The 14,730-nt window shown below is 39.9% G+C and overlaps 1 protein-coding gene across 16 annotated transcripts in view; it reads left to right on the top strand.

The window, feature by feature from the left end:
* SOX5 (SRY-box transcription factor 5) overlaps positions 1–14,730 on the top strand; it is a 394,764-nt gene that overhangs the window by 366,685 nt on the left and 13,349 nt on the right. For all 16 annotated transcript variants that reach the window (XM_038386648.2, XM_038386652.2, XM_038386640.2 and 13 more), the window contains exons 12-13: positions 13,373–13,481; positions 14,359–14,532. In XM_038386648.2, coding sequence (XP_038242576.1) covers positions 13,373–13,481; positions 14,359–14,532 — 283 coding nt within the window. The remainder of the gene's footprint in view (positions 1–13,372; positions 13,482–14,358; positions 14,533–14,730) is intronic.

The following is a 14,730-nucleotide window of genomic DNA, read 5'->3' as shown; positions in this document are numbered from 1 at the left end:
ATAGCTGTGTATGCCATGTGCTGGAGAGCAAGATGATCCTGAATCACTTCATTCTCGCTGGAATGTTGCTAATCTTTATGGGCTAGGCACACCGTGCCATGGTGGGGTCCAGAGATTGAATCCCTTCTTCCCCAGTGTTGTTGATACAAGCATGGAGCTATTTATGGGGCAGGTTGAGCCTTTTTATTGCACGAATAGTAATCCCACCCACCAATGCCTGGGTCTGCATTTCTGAACTGCCCAAAGTCATGAGTACTGTTAAGGATCTGTCTGATGGGTGTGGCTGGAAAGGCACAGGGGCAGGCAATTCCCTTTTATGAATGTGCATCTTAAAGCCTCAGAGGCTGTTTTCCATACATTCACATGATCCAGTGGCTAGTTTTCATGTTCCAGCTGGGATGGGTCTTTGTAGGTGGGCAGTGCTCTCAGTTGTAAGGCAAGAGTCAGACAGAGAAAAATTGTGTGGGATTGGAGAGGCATTATGCTAGAGGAGGCATAAGCAGGAAGAGATTAAAAAGTGACTAGGATTTTTGGATGCCTTGATTTGTGGACACCCAACACTTTATGGGTACGTTAATTTCAGAGGGTTTTAGTAAAATCTGAATCATAATGAATGTAGATTTTACTGAAACGTATTTTAATTGGGAATGCAATAAAATATATTTTTAAAATTATTTTCTTGGAAATGCTTCAAGATAAATCAGAAGTGTGTGTGTGTGTGTTTCTGGTTTCTTGGAAACCCAGGAACATAATTTTATTTATAATTGTGATCTATAGTTAATTATAGCTTGTTACTTACTCTCCATAAACAATATTACCTTTTATACATGTAGCTCAAAGAGTGCAGATTTTCATCCAGACCAAACACTGCAGTGGGCAGCATCAGAAAGTGGACTATGATCTACTTATTCAGCCAAAAACCTCACATTCTTCTACACATTGAAGGTACACAACCACAGGTACTGGCATGTGTGTGCATGCATACATACACACAATGCACTCATATACAAATACACAACATGTGTGCGCATACAACAGATGCGTATGCTCCACCACAGAAAGCTAGCCAGAAATTTGTATATACACTCAGAACCTATAAACAAGTAAACACACATTACATACTCACATATCTGTAAACACACATACACACACACAGGTGTGCATGGAAACAGCTCCACAAATACACATTCATATGTGTTCAGGTATGCTCCATCGAATAGACATACTAATATCTGAGTGCTTTGCACACCTATAAATACACAAGCAGCACTCGCACGCACACACACACTAACCAACCATAAGTGTTTCTTAACCTATGATACCAGTTCCCTCACTTATTGCTGAGAGTACATCCCTTTTCTAAAAGGCTTTGACATGTACTTGTCTGCTGGGTTGTAACTAAAGAGCTATTTGTAACAATATTTATTCCAGCATTGTAAGCAGAAGCCTGTTTTATTACTCATGCTTTTGGAACAGTAGGTCTAGGATGCCTTTCCTCTCATTTCCACCCACCCCATCTCCCATCATCCTCCTCACTCCCTTCCTCCACCCCCACCCCTCTCTCTCTTCCCTTTAACAGAGTGCCAAACATGAAATGACAGTGACCAATGTTGACTTAATGTGGATGTTTAATAATGAAAAAAGTGTGTCAGTTCCAGTGTTAGTTACAAATGGCACTAAGTGTATCGGGTGGCAGCCCTGTAATAATTTTACATCCATCATTCTTTCCTGATGCCTCACTGGTTGCCTGATGGATGGGGCCAGCAGAGTTAACTCTTAAGGAACTGCAGTGGTCTGCTGAGCTGAAGTGAATCCAGCCTATCCTTTCCCCTAAGGGGAGGTGAGGAAGTGCGTTATTATGAATCCTGAGCTATCAGATGCTGCTCTTTGAGAAACAGAAAACTGGAGCTCACTTCACTGAAGGCATGGGGAAAAGCTGCTATAAAATGGGATTTTAATTTTTTTTCAGTTGAGCTTTTGATTTAAATAATATATTATTCTTCCTAAAGGCTAAATTGGAGCTGGAGTTCCCAAAGGGGGGCCAAATCCAAACCACACGGAAGCCAGTGAGAGTTTTTTTCCATTGACCTGAAAGGGCTTTGGATAGGGCCCATAGTGAGCAGGCTGTGGGTATAGAAAAGCAAGGGAAGGCAGGAATTGGGGGCAGTTAAATTGTTCTTGTTTTCTAAGTAGAAGGAAACCATTGGAAATTAATCAGAGGTACAGTGCTTCCATTCTGTACCAAAGTGCTCTGCAAAAGTTAAACCCTGCTCATTTTAATGGTCCATGTAGTATTTTGCTGGAAAAATACTGTAGCATTTCTGCTGGCTAGCAAAGGCTTTACTGCACAGACACATTATATACATTTATACATCAAACTCAGTGTACGTGTAATATATGTGTCCTGTAATTTGTAGCCCTCTCTATTTTTCATTGGCCTGGAAAACACTAGAAAAGATTAATAGTATAATATTTTTGTTCTGCTCTCAGAGTGCAGAGAGAGATGTCTATTTATAATTTTTATACTATATGGGGACAAAGGGCTTTTTTGTGAAAATGGACTGTTAGAGACTCCAAATCACCCTCCAACACAGAAGCTAACATGTGGTCCCTGGTTTTTCCTATCCATCCTGCACACCAAGAAAAACCTTCTTAATTCTGTTTTGCTGATATTCTTTGCCAGTGGAAATTTCTTGAATGCAGGGTAAGGTGGAAGGGGTTGCAATCCTCTTTGTTAATGATATCAACAGAGAGCAGCCAGTTTTCAAAGAGCACAACAACAAGGCAAGCAGGTATTATGTCATCGCCCATCCATCACTCTGTATGTCAGCCTTTCAATAAGTCCAATCAACAATCTCAACAGGATCATTCACAGTAAAGGGGCAATTTATTCAGAGAGCTTCTGAATCTAGTGTCTTAAGACCCCTGAAGCATCTTTATTATTTTTTAAATTGAATTAAAATTCTTTTTTCATATATTTAAAATACATTGGACACTGCAAAGATCAGGTGTTTTTGCCCAGCATTGTTAATTAAGCATTAAACATTTTGATTTGTTTGAGCTTAAATTTAGTCCATTTTTTCCCATTTGCTTCTTGGGGTTTGCGTATATTTACAGCCTCTGCAGTTAATGGCCACATGCCTTATTTTCACAGATGGCCAGTGGAAGACTTTTTTCCTTCTTCTTCTCTCTCTCTTTTTAATAGAGCCTGCTTTTGGTTTTGCTACATTTGTCACAGTGCCACTACTTTCAGCTAGCGAGTGCCCACGCATGATTATGGGATGAGGTTTTTGTCAAACTTTACGTGGATTCCTCCTTTTCATTTTAAAGCAAACTTTGTGTTGGTTTGTTTTTTTTTCATCCCGGCTAAATGTTCATATATGTATGTGTTCATATATGTATATAAAGGGGAAATCGTGTGTTTTTCGGATACGTCATTATGGTGGGGAGGCATGGGCAGGGTTAGCTAATAAAAATGAGCAACGCACCAGGGAGGGACGAATTTTGCCCACAGATGTGCGTGTGCAATTCCCATTGAGATCAGTAGGAACAGCACACAAACATGTGAGGGAAGAACCCTGGGTCCTATAGTGTTGCCAAAGTCTGAATGGGCATGTAGCCTGGATTCTCTGTTCACTCCTTGGAGTAATCACCCCTCCTAATCGAGTTCAAGATAACATTTCCAAAGTAGTATGGGGAAGCTTCACCTGAAGCTACCTATACCATACTCAGCATTACTAACCCCAAACTTTCAAAACACATGAGTCAGTCCCTCTCCCTATCTCAAAATCAAGGCTTAAAAAAAGCATGAGTTTTGTTTTGTTTTTTAATGTTTTTTAATTTGCCTTGCAGTTTCTGAGCCTCTAAGATTCACGATTTTAAACTCTTCTCTATCACCATGATGGCTGGAAACCTTTTTGATTTATTTTTTAATTAAAACTTAGATTTTCACAAAATTATAGCACCAGGAGCTGGAGCTTTAAGTAAAACATCAGGTATGGTCACAATAAAATTATGGCCAGAGTAAGCAGAACCTGGGCCTCATTCTCCTCTGACTCTCAATTGTGTAAGTTGGGAGTACACCCACTAAAATCAAAGGAGTTAAACTGGTGTTAGTGAGAGGATGACCAAGCCCTTTAGTCTGGACTGTCAGGCTTTTGCCAGTGCTAAAATGCATGTATTCATTTATTTGAATTACAAACAGCCTCTGGCATCCTGGTGTGTGTAGAACTCCGCTCTTTGTTGGAATGAGCATGATGTTGATCCTGATGAGTAAACAAGTCAGGCGTTAGTACAGTTTGGAAAATCTGGCAGTTTTCTACTCAGGAGATAGTCTAGATGGAAAATGTGTGAATCTCTTTATTAGGGCAGAGAGCATTGCTGAAATGTTAGGCAGCGGCTTAGCAGCTTTCACAGCTAGGAAAAAAATTGGAAGAAAATAGTATATACATATGTAATGCTTCTAAGTAATTGAGTCACTCATTGTTTAGTAAACAATTACCAGCAAAGTGGAGTCTGCTTTCTTAACTTTCTGTTTATGTGATGCAGGCCCTCCCTCCCCGGATATCCTGTATGGGCTGTGATTTCCACCTCACTTCATTTTTGGTGTCCCACACCTTTTCTCTAATTAACCCTTCATTGTCATCATAGACCAAATGTTATGGCACTTTTTCTTCTGCTGGGAGCAACGCTAATACTTTGTGTTTATGTTCCATTTTCACCATAGATCTCAAAGCATTTTACAAAGGTGGGTATCTTTATCTCCATTTTACAGATGGGGAAATTGAGGCACAGAGAGGTTGTGTGACTTACCCAACCATGTCAGCTGTGAGGTCAGGGATAGAAACCAGGTTCCCTGACTCCAAGCCTATTCTCAGTTCAGTAGATCACTTCTGTGTTCAGTTGAGAATCAGTCTGGAATCAACATGGCAAAACCTTTTGTAGGAGGGAAACAGCTGCCTACACTCCTTTTTCTACCTCTCCTCCACCCCTTGTCCGAGAAAAGGGGCTTCCACTTTTTTTTTGGAAGTCTTGACTGTTAACTTACAGAGGTCAACACCAAAATACATACCAGACCACTAAGCCCTCTTCATCTTTGCAAAGATAATTCCCTGTTCCTTTAGATTTGCTGCTTTCTACCATCTTTAAAACAGTTTGCTTTAGGCAAAATGTTTTCTAAACAGCACCTTATTTGTTGAGGAAGTTTAAGTTTGTGGAATGAAACATTAATAAATACACTGGGGGCCTGATCCAGAGGCCATTGAAATCAATGGGAGTCTTTTCATTCACTTCAAAGGTCTCTAAGTCAGGCACTGTGTGAATTCAGTGCTTGTGAAAGGTGCTGTATGGCAGCTCTGGAAATTGAAGGCTTATATCCACAAACAAGTGCAGCACAGGAAGTAAACATGCATACTCCATTCCACTAATGCCCGTTAGTTCAATCTGGAGTCCACCTCTGAGGATGAGAGACTAGTTAAGACTTTACACAGTCAATTCAGAGCATCTCTGTTTTATAATCAGGACAACTTTTTCCTAGAACAGCTGCTAGGACACCTGTTTACCGAGACCACCAAGGCATTTCATACATGTCACTAAACAGCTTTCAGTTACTTTTGAACCAAGAGTTCAAACGATTGGGTTTGAACAGAGAACCAGCAGTCAAAGGGTTTGTACCCACTTCCCAAACCATCCAGTCCCAATTGAGACTGGAATTGAAGAGTTTTAAAACAAGTACCATAAAATCAGAAAGGCCCCTCAAATGAGTAGTGTTGTTTTATTTCTTTTAATTCTGATTTTAGATTTGGTGAGTGGATTATTATTCCATAGACAAGAAAGAGATCTCAAATAAGTAAGAGTGAAAGAGCTGAGGGGGTGGTGAATGCGTTGTTTCTTCATATTTAACTTCAATGCAGCAACAACAACAAAATCCCCAACTGATAAATTGTTGTGACATTATAAATAATCTTTCATCTTCTTTGGTGGTCCATAGAGTTTATATAATTGGAAGGTTAAAACCCTTCTTTGTTGTTTCTTCCCTTTTCATTAGTACAGTAGAAGACTATAAAATAGTGCAGCCAGAAGGGGTTTAACAATTATTAAGTCAACATTTGAAAGTCTCACTCTATTTTATCATTTTATGCATGTGCTTTTAATGAGTTTTATAGCCCTACAAGCAGGGTCCATTGTAATAGTTGATCTGTAGCTGATCTTATTATATTTTATTTTGCTTTTCCTGATAACACATGTCACCAGCACAAATACCAGTTTCACAGTCACAGAGGAAGTATGGTCTTGTGGTCATGGCACTGGATTGGGATTCGGTAGATCTGAGTCCAAATCCTGGCACCACCACACACTTCCTGTGTGACCTTGGGCAAGTCGCTTAACTTCTCTGTCTTGGGTTCCTATCTGTAAAACAGGGATATAAATACTTCCCTACTCCACAAGGGTGTTGTGAGGATGAACTCATTAATGTGTGAGAGATATTATGATAAGCAACTTAGAAAAACCCCGTCCCAAAAACACAGAATCAAATTCACTCTTGAAGTAAGAATGCAAAAGTCATTCCCCTATGTCACCAGTGGGCTTACCCCATAGTATTTAAAATGGGAAATCGTCTGCCTGCATCTGGATATAAATAAAAACAACATCTACATGTATTTGGCATGTTCTAGGAGGTAAAATACAGGCCTAAGGGCCTGACCCTTCAGTTCAGTGCATACAAGCTCCCAGGTTCTATTCCCATCTCTGCTTCTGTATTCTGTGAGTTCTTAGGCAACTAAGAGCTAGTCTACACCAGAAGTGCTACCTCAGCACAGCTGCACTGATGCAGCTGCGCCGCTGTAGCACGTCTGGTGAACATACTCTACTCCGACGGGAGAGAGCTCTCCTGTCAGCATAATAAATCCATTATACTCCCCTAGCTCCCTGGGGAGTGGTAAGATTCCATTAAGAACTTTGGATGAAAGGCAATGTATAAATGCAAATTATTACGATGCTTATTACTTCAGTGGACACAGGACCTTCACTTGGGATTTTGTGACCGAGAAAAGGTTAGTTTAAAAAGCTCTCACTTAGTCTGATAATGGGATGGGACTCATTCTTTTTATGGGCTAGAAAAAATATTTTAAGGTGGCTTCTCAGAGAACAACTAAGATCTCCAATATGGTTATCCAGCCAGAGAATGTTTTTCTGTAGCCAAGCTGAAAGGAACTTGTATTGCAAGGCCCTCTTGCATGGACTAGTGCCTAATCTGATCTGACCGGCACTTAAAAACTCCTATGTGCACTGATGGAGTGGTATATGTGAAGCTATTAATAACTGTGGTGTACTGAGTGGAGTCTCTGTGCTCACCACTGTACAACATGGTGCCGTGGGCTCTACCTCGGAGCCTTACAATCAAAGGCTGGTTTGAAAACTAGCCTCTCACCTCAGTTTTTCTGGTAAATGTTGCCATCCAGCAGATTTATTCTATATTGGCCTTTAGGAATTAGCCACATGTTTTCTTCCCTTAGTGCAGTATGTGATACAACTGAGTGACCAGAATCAGAGGGGCACCTAACAAAGTATCAGGGCATGCAACCTATCCATTTCTTCTGCTCGATGCTGTACATAAGGAAATTAAGACAGAGGGCCACTTGCTCAGTCAATGCACTCGGGATTTTAAAGTGCAAGATCTGACAAGCAAGATATCAAAATTTCATTTATAAAGACCAAGTTTGTGGTTCATCCAGGCTGCTGGACAAAAGGATTTTGCTTAGTCTGGTCCTGTCAGTTCACTTGGAATAAGAAGAACATGAACTCGATAGCTGTGTCTGACACTCTAGAGTGGCTGCATCCCTATGAGCACAAAAAATGTATGCATATCAAACCTGAATGAAAATATTCATATCAAGGAAAATGGGTATAGGTGGAGGGGGAATTGAATACGGAAGAGTGGACAGCTTCAGTAAAACATTTAACCTTGAATTACACAATTTGAGAAAGGCTTTTGGCAAAAGACGACCTTAACAGAGGTCAGCATACTCTAAGTGTTTGCCAAGTACCCCGGCCAAATGAATGTCTCAATGGGGAGATCTGTCACCATGGGCCCAGCATTCACATTGCCCTACTGAATTATGGAGTAATTCAAGAATGGAAGCATGCACATAATCTCAGATGCATATTCAGCATTCTTACCGGAGCCAAAATGAAGTGGGGGCAGGGCAAAGGGTGATTAGGGGAATATATCAGAGCGTCTTCATTTTCCAAATCTTCCAAGGTTTTGATTCACATCTGTGTAGCAGTAGGAGGAGTTCTGGCAAAGGTCATCAGTCTGTTCAACAGATGTTTTGACTCCTCATGCTTTGTTTCTTATATGAGAGAGAGATGGCAATCAAGTTCTTGTCATTTTTAGATCAGTGTTTTGTTAAGTTATGACAGCTATCCATGACAGAGAGCCAAGTAGCTTTTGCAGCTGACATTGTAACTGAGTCTGACTTGTGATGCTTAGTCATTTTATTTGGTTCGGGACACTGTGTGTGTGTATATATTCTTTTCTTTCTTTCTTTCTTTCTTTCTTTCTTTCTTTCTTTCTTTCTTTCTTTCTTTCTTTCTTTCAAAAAATATAATTAGAACATTGCTTGGAGGCCTGCCACTGACTTCCCTACAGATTACTTTCTTTGGTTATAATGCCTTAAAAAACTTCTCATCTGTTTGTGGCTACTAACTCTTCCTGATTGGCTGTACTCTGTAGGACCAGTTAAGCCAATTTAGAAGTATTTTCTCATGTGTATTTCTCTGATTTTGTCTGTCACTTTTATAGTTCTCTGGCCCTCTTGAGTGGGGCTATTTGCAGGATTGCTCCTTACAATGTATTTTCTACTGCTTTGTCTGTTATGCTTTTAAATGACCCAAGCAATGGGGTTTTATTGCTCCCACAGTGAGACTGTTACAATCTAATTGAACTGACCATTAGGATAGTTTCCCTCAATCTCTGACTAATTTTGTCATAGAATCACAGATGTTACAAATGGAAAAATATCTATTAGCTCCTCTAGGGCCTGATCCAAATTCCACTGAAGTCAAGAGAAAGATTTAGTGGGGGCTGGCTCAAGCCCCTAGTCCAACACTGGGCCAGGGCAGGGTTTTTCCCTACTGTATAGTTTCATATGGCTTGGACACTCATTTTAAATGACTCTTTTTCAAGTAGCCCTTGTATCACATCTGTGGGTCTGGGCGAGTTCTACGACTCCCAACAACAGATCTGGTATTACCTGATCCAGGTTGTAACAGATGACACTCACTCACTGCTCATATAAGTGGTTTTCAACCTTTTTTCATTTGCAGACCCCCCTAAAAAAATTTCAAATGGAGGTGTGGACCTCTTTGGAAATCTTAGACATAATCTGTGGACCCCAGGGATCCGTGGGCTACAGGTTGAAAACCACTGGTTTATCGTGGAAGGTATTTGCTACTTGAAGTATTTTAGGGAATATCAATCTATTTCCTTCAAAAATCTTAGCACTGGAGGGATCTTTCAGGACATCATGAGAACGAAACTCCCCTCTACTCCCCAAAAAGCTATGATATAATTGCTAAAATGAGTTCGGGGCCTACCTCAATGCAAAGTGCACTGATGTATCATTTCTTTCTGACCTTCATTGGCAAGTAACAACTGCGCTCATCCCTGTGCCACTGAGCCCATCATTTGTAGCACCTGGCAGCCTTCGTATCATTTATTATGTACTTACATAACTACTGCGGTGATAGGGAGCAGTGGGAGTTTTAAGTACTCGTAACTGGCTACCAAATTACGATAACTATGATTAATGGATCCTTTTTATGTGTGAACTTGAAACCACTGTGTATCCCTATTTGGAGTCACTAAATAGATTTTATGAGATGAGGGTGGATTGGCATTATCAGCATGTTGCAGTTAATTTGGGGGGGGAGGCGAGCCCTTGTTCCATTGTTGCTTGTATGTGGCCATTAGTATTTTCAACTTGCATTGAAATATCATCTGAGAAAGATAAGAGAGAGGGTTCCAGCTAATGAGATACTGCTACCCACCTAGTGTAATCCCCTTCGGTAAAACAATAAGGGATCATTGTGTTTGGCTGCGCTTTTCACGTCTGGAGCTTCTTTCTACTGATCATCATTTTGTGTTGCACATGTGTTTGTTTTACGCTTTTTTTTTTTAATGTCAGGTTTGGAGGAAAACTGCTGCAGCTCGCTTAGTGGTTAGACTGCATGACTAGGAGTCAGAACATGACCTCTGTGTCCAGGATTTTATAAAACTGCCTATCACCACAGTATCTTAGTACTTGTGTTCTGTTCTCAAGTCTACCACTTTTCCTCGTTTACTGCATGACCTTGGGAGGGAGAGTTTCTGTGCCCAATTTACACATCTGTTGCATGGGTAAAATAGTGCCCACTTCACACAGAGCACTGAGTTTTAATGAGACTTTCAAAAGTACTTTGAGAGCATCCATATGAAATGTCCTATTCAGGTACCACATCTTATTATGAATCATACATGGTGACTTTCATTCCCCACCTTCTGTCGTGCCCCAGTAGGTGTTTTGCCTGTGTAAGGACTGCAGGATTTAGCCTCTCTCTCCAGTTTGCCAAGATATTAATTGATTATTTTCCTCTTTATTTGGATAATCATTGTTCCCACACTGGGGGCTTCTGGATTTTTCTTTGAAATAACTGTGTTTCCTTGCTTCGGTAGCTGCTAGTTGTTACTGAAGTGTAACAGCTGTACCCTTTTTGACTTACAGGCTGCTCTGATGTATTGTAATTAAAGATAAATAACACATTCCCTCTCTCCCCCTCCTCAACCCCCATATGCCATTCTCTCCCTTTCCCTGCTCTTGGACTGACTGATAGCTAACGTAAGCCATGGCATAAAGGGACATGACAAAAGCGCAGCATACTGTTTTGACATCATCTGTTTCAGAGTGACATCCTGTGAGAATTAGCTCGACTACCACTTTATAGTTACTAATTGAATTATTTTATTATACTGCATGTTTTAGTAGCAGCAGGTTAGGGATTGCCTTGATGCTGAAATGTAGTCTGGACTTCCCTCTGATCACTGTACCTTTGAGCCTTCTGGTGAGTCAGCTCAAAGCCATGTGCCTGAACAGTACAACTCAAGAACTCGGCATTCTTCTGTTGTTCCTTTCTGTCCTCCGATGACCATTTTTCCTCTCTCACACTTCATCTAATGTGACTGAAACTCAAAATGCCAGACACTTTGCAAGATGGACAGATGGACTTGTTAAGTCAAACCCGTGATAACAACCTATACCCAGTGTGCTTTGTAAATTGCACAGCAGAATATTCCATGACTGTAAGACTGAATCAAATCATGTTGGTAGAGTGTGGTTCTGAATGTAACTGCCCCCAACTTTAAGAGCTGCATTTACTACATAAAGAAGAGCTGTTAAGCCAGCGGTCTTTGCGCTCTCAGCTCTGTTTCTCTAAGAGGTTAAAATATGATTCAGGAAAAATCACGTTTTAGTCTAAAAAAGAATTTTAAATATCCCATCATATACCCAAATATCAGAAGACAGTGGAGGTTTTTGATACTTTAGGCTGACAGTGATTTTTTTTAAAATGGCCTCTGTCTTAAATAGGTTTGGACTATATCATTATGATCTAGGGAAGTTGAGGGTAAATTGTTTCTTGAGAAAACCATTGACTTGCATTATAGATATGAGATCCATTGCAGGGGGAAACAAAGTAAACTTATTACTGATTTTCTTTCCGAATACTCTCGCATTGTGTTGGAAATGAGTGATGAGCTAACTTAAGTAGGGTAAGTAGTTTGGTTCAGTTATATACCTGAAAAGCTTGGGTGATTATTTGAAGCTTCTCCAAACTAACTGAATCTGATGTGGCTGGAAATGTCACAAACACTTTCTCGCTTGTGCTAGGCTGGCCCTGCTGTTTCTAGTTGGATTGAAAATACCACAAGAACAGTTTGTCTTGCATTGTTTTGGCAGTAATGCATTGAGGTGCAGCCAGAACCCAGAAGTGCAGAGGTGAGCCAAGATGGAAGACACTGGGGTGGGATAGGGAGTTAACACAATATTACAGAAAACTTTGGGGTGTTCAAAGCAGAAGTGTGGTCTAAGGTTCATCTCTAAATTTTAAGAAAAGCCTTGTCAAATACAAGCTACATGAGTTTAAATCTTTGGTTGAACCCCAGATCAAATTTATGAATCACCTCTCCATTTGTTTTTATTTCTTTCCTGCTTTCTTCTACAATATGACGAATTATCAGGCTACATATAATCATTCTAGTGTCCCACATTGCCAGGTGATCTGATGTTGTTTTTTAGTTTTGTTGAAATCTGACAGTCATCAAGAAAGGAACATATATCAACAGAGTGGTAAATTTTCCTTCAGGAGAAAGCTCAAAAGGATTTTTTTCAACCAGTGTCACTTATAATTTGACACCATACCATTTTGTTAGCTTTGCAAATGGAAAACTGTCTACATTTTGAAAATATGATATTGTTTTCCACAAAGATTTATTCTTACACAGATTAATGCCAGGAAAATAGCATATTTATGCAGAACATACCTCAGTACAAACAACAGATAGATGGAAAATGGAACTCCTTTGCATTCATAGATTTAAGCAATTCAAAAAGAGGAAGGGATGTATTGAATAGGATGTTGGAATTATCTGCCTTGGGATATAGTGCTGGAAGGATCTTTAGACATTGTAGCATGATCAATTTCTTTAATTGGCAGCATATACTGTCTTGCTGCAATCCAGGGATCCTGTTTCTTCCATGTCATAGATAGTTGTGACAGGGATGGGGCAGAGCATTCTAGATGAGAACACCAACCACTTCCCAAAACTCAGATTGAGTCGAAACTGAACCTTTCCTAAGACATGAAAAAGTTTTAGTATTTGCTTCCATAGATTGCTTCCAAAAATACTAATAAAAACAATTAAGAGAAATGTTGTATGTCTCTGCATTTTGAATTTAGGCTGGGAGGAGAAATGGAGCTTCAGATATACTGCAAGAAAGCATGCACCTTCTCGATTTCCAAACCAGTTTTGACAACTCAGGGGTGTAGCGAGGTCAAATATGCACCGTGCATCCAAAGTTTTGGGTGCTTAACTGAACCAAATTTTACAGCCTTACAAGGTTTACTCATCACAACCCCAATCAGCCAAATTTTAAAATGGAATAGTAGACTCTTAAATCACATCCATCCCAGAAAAAAATGTGTGTGTGTGTTTTTAAAGACTTTGTCCAGTAAACTTTTCAGGTTTATTATTCCCCTTCCCTCCCAATTCTTCTAAATTACTATGAACTTTGCAATTGGATTTCCTGATCCAAGTCCAGTCATCTTCTCCATACAGGACAAAACGACACTGGAGAGCCTGACTCAACAGCTGGCAGTAAAACAGAATGAAGACGGGAAGTTTAGCCATGCTATGATGGATTTCAACATGAGTGGGGATTCTGACGGTCAGTAGGAATTACTTATCCTTATTTCTAGTTATGTATGTGCAGAAGAACACAAATTCCGTTTTGGGGGATGGAAGTGAAGGGCTGGGATAAAGCGGGGAGTGGCCACTAACCAAGGCAGGAGAAATTATTCATACTGTGGTGTTTTAGGTCCATGGGCAATTTTATCATTCTGTGTCATGCATTCCATTTGTCAAGGCTGGATCAAGAACATATTTATGATTGTAAAAATAAAGAAAAGGAAATAAATAATGTTGGATAACTGAGATCACACAGATTATAGAGCTGATCATCTATAGATGATGCATACGCTAGGTCTGTGGGAGCTTGTTTGGATTTGATGAAGCAAGCTTAATGCTTTTTTCTACCTCTGCTATTGCTTTTGTTATTGTGGAGGTGTAAGCACAAGCAAAGGCAGCTGTGCAAATGTTAATTTGCTAGTTAGAAACTTGCTTAAAAAAGCCCCAGCTGATGTTGCCATATATTAACACCCTTCTCATCACAAAGGAGGTTGGAAACAAGTAATGCAATACATTCAACATATTGTAAATTAGAGAAAAAACAAACAAAGCTGCATTCATAAAAGTTGTTTTTTTAGGTTATTAAGCAGTAAAAGAACGTTAGAAGATCTTTACATTTTTTGTCTGCAAAAATGAATGTGGCTCTTCATCAGATCAGATTTATACCATATCCTACTATACTTTACCAATATAATTATAAACTAGACACAAAAAAAAAGAATATGATACACTTGAATGATTCAAGGAGAAGAAAAAGCACGGTGAATGCAGTTTGAACATATGTTTATTGAACGTGCCCTATGTGATGAAGGTTACTCAAAGCACAAATTGGGTATGATTTTTTCCCCTCTTTTTAGGAAGTGCAGGTGTCTCAGAATCTAGAATTTATCGGGAATCCAGAGGGCGTGGAAGTAATGAACCTCATATCAAGCGTCCAATGAATGCCTTCATGGTGTGGGCTAAAGATGAGCGAAGGAAGATCCTTCAAGCCTTTCCTGACATGCACAACTCCAACATTAGCAAGATACTGGGTAAGGAAATTAATAGCGCACTATATTTTCTGTAGCACAACTCCTTGGATTTGATTGAATAAAGAGATTTTAGGGCCTGATTGATAGTTCATAGACCCTCTGCATACCCACATCATAGTTAATGCAAGGACAACAGCAATACAAGGTTCACCACGCTGCCCGACAGTATGCATCAGCCATGAACTGGAGAGCCCATTC

The sequence above is a fragment of the Dermochelys coriacea genome, chromosome 1, assembly GCF_009764565.3.
Source record: "Dermochelys coriacea isolate rDerCor1 chromosome 1, rDerCor1.pri.v4, whole genome shotgun sequence".
NCBI lineage: Eukaryota > Metazoa > Chordata > Testudines > Dermochelyidae > Dermochelys > Dermochelys coriacea.
Note: the sequence above shows the minus strand (reverse complement) of the source record. Positions and strands in the feature narration are given on the sequence as shown.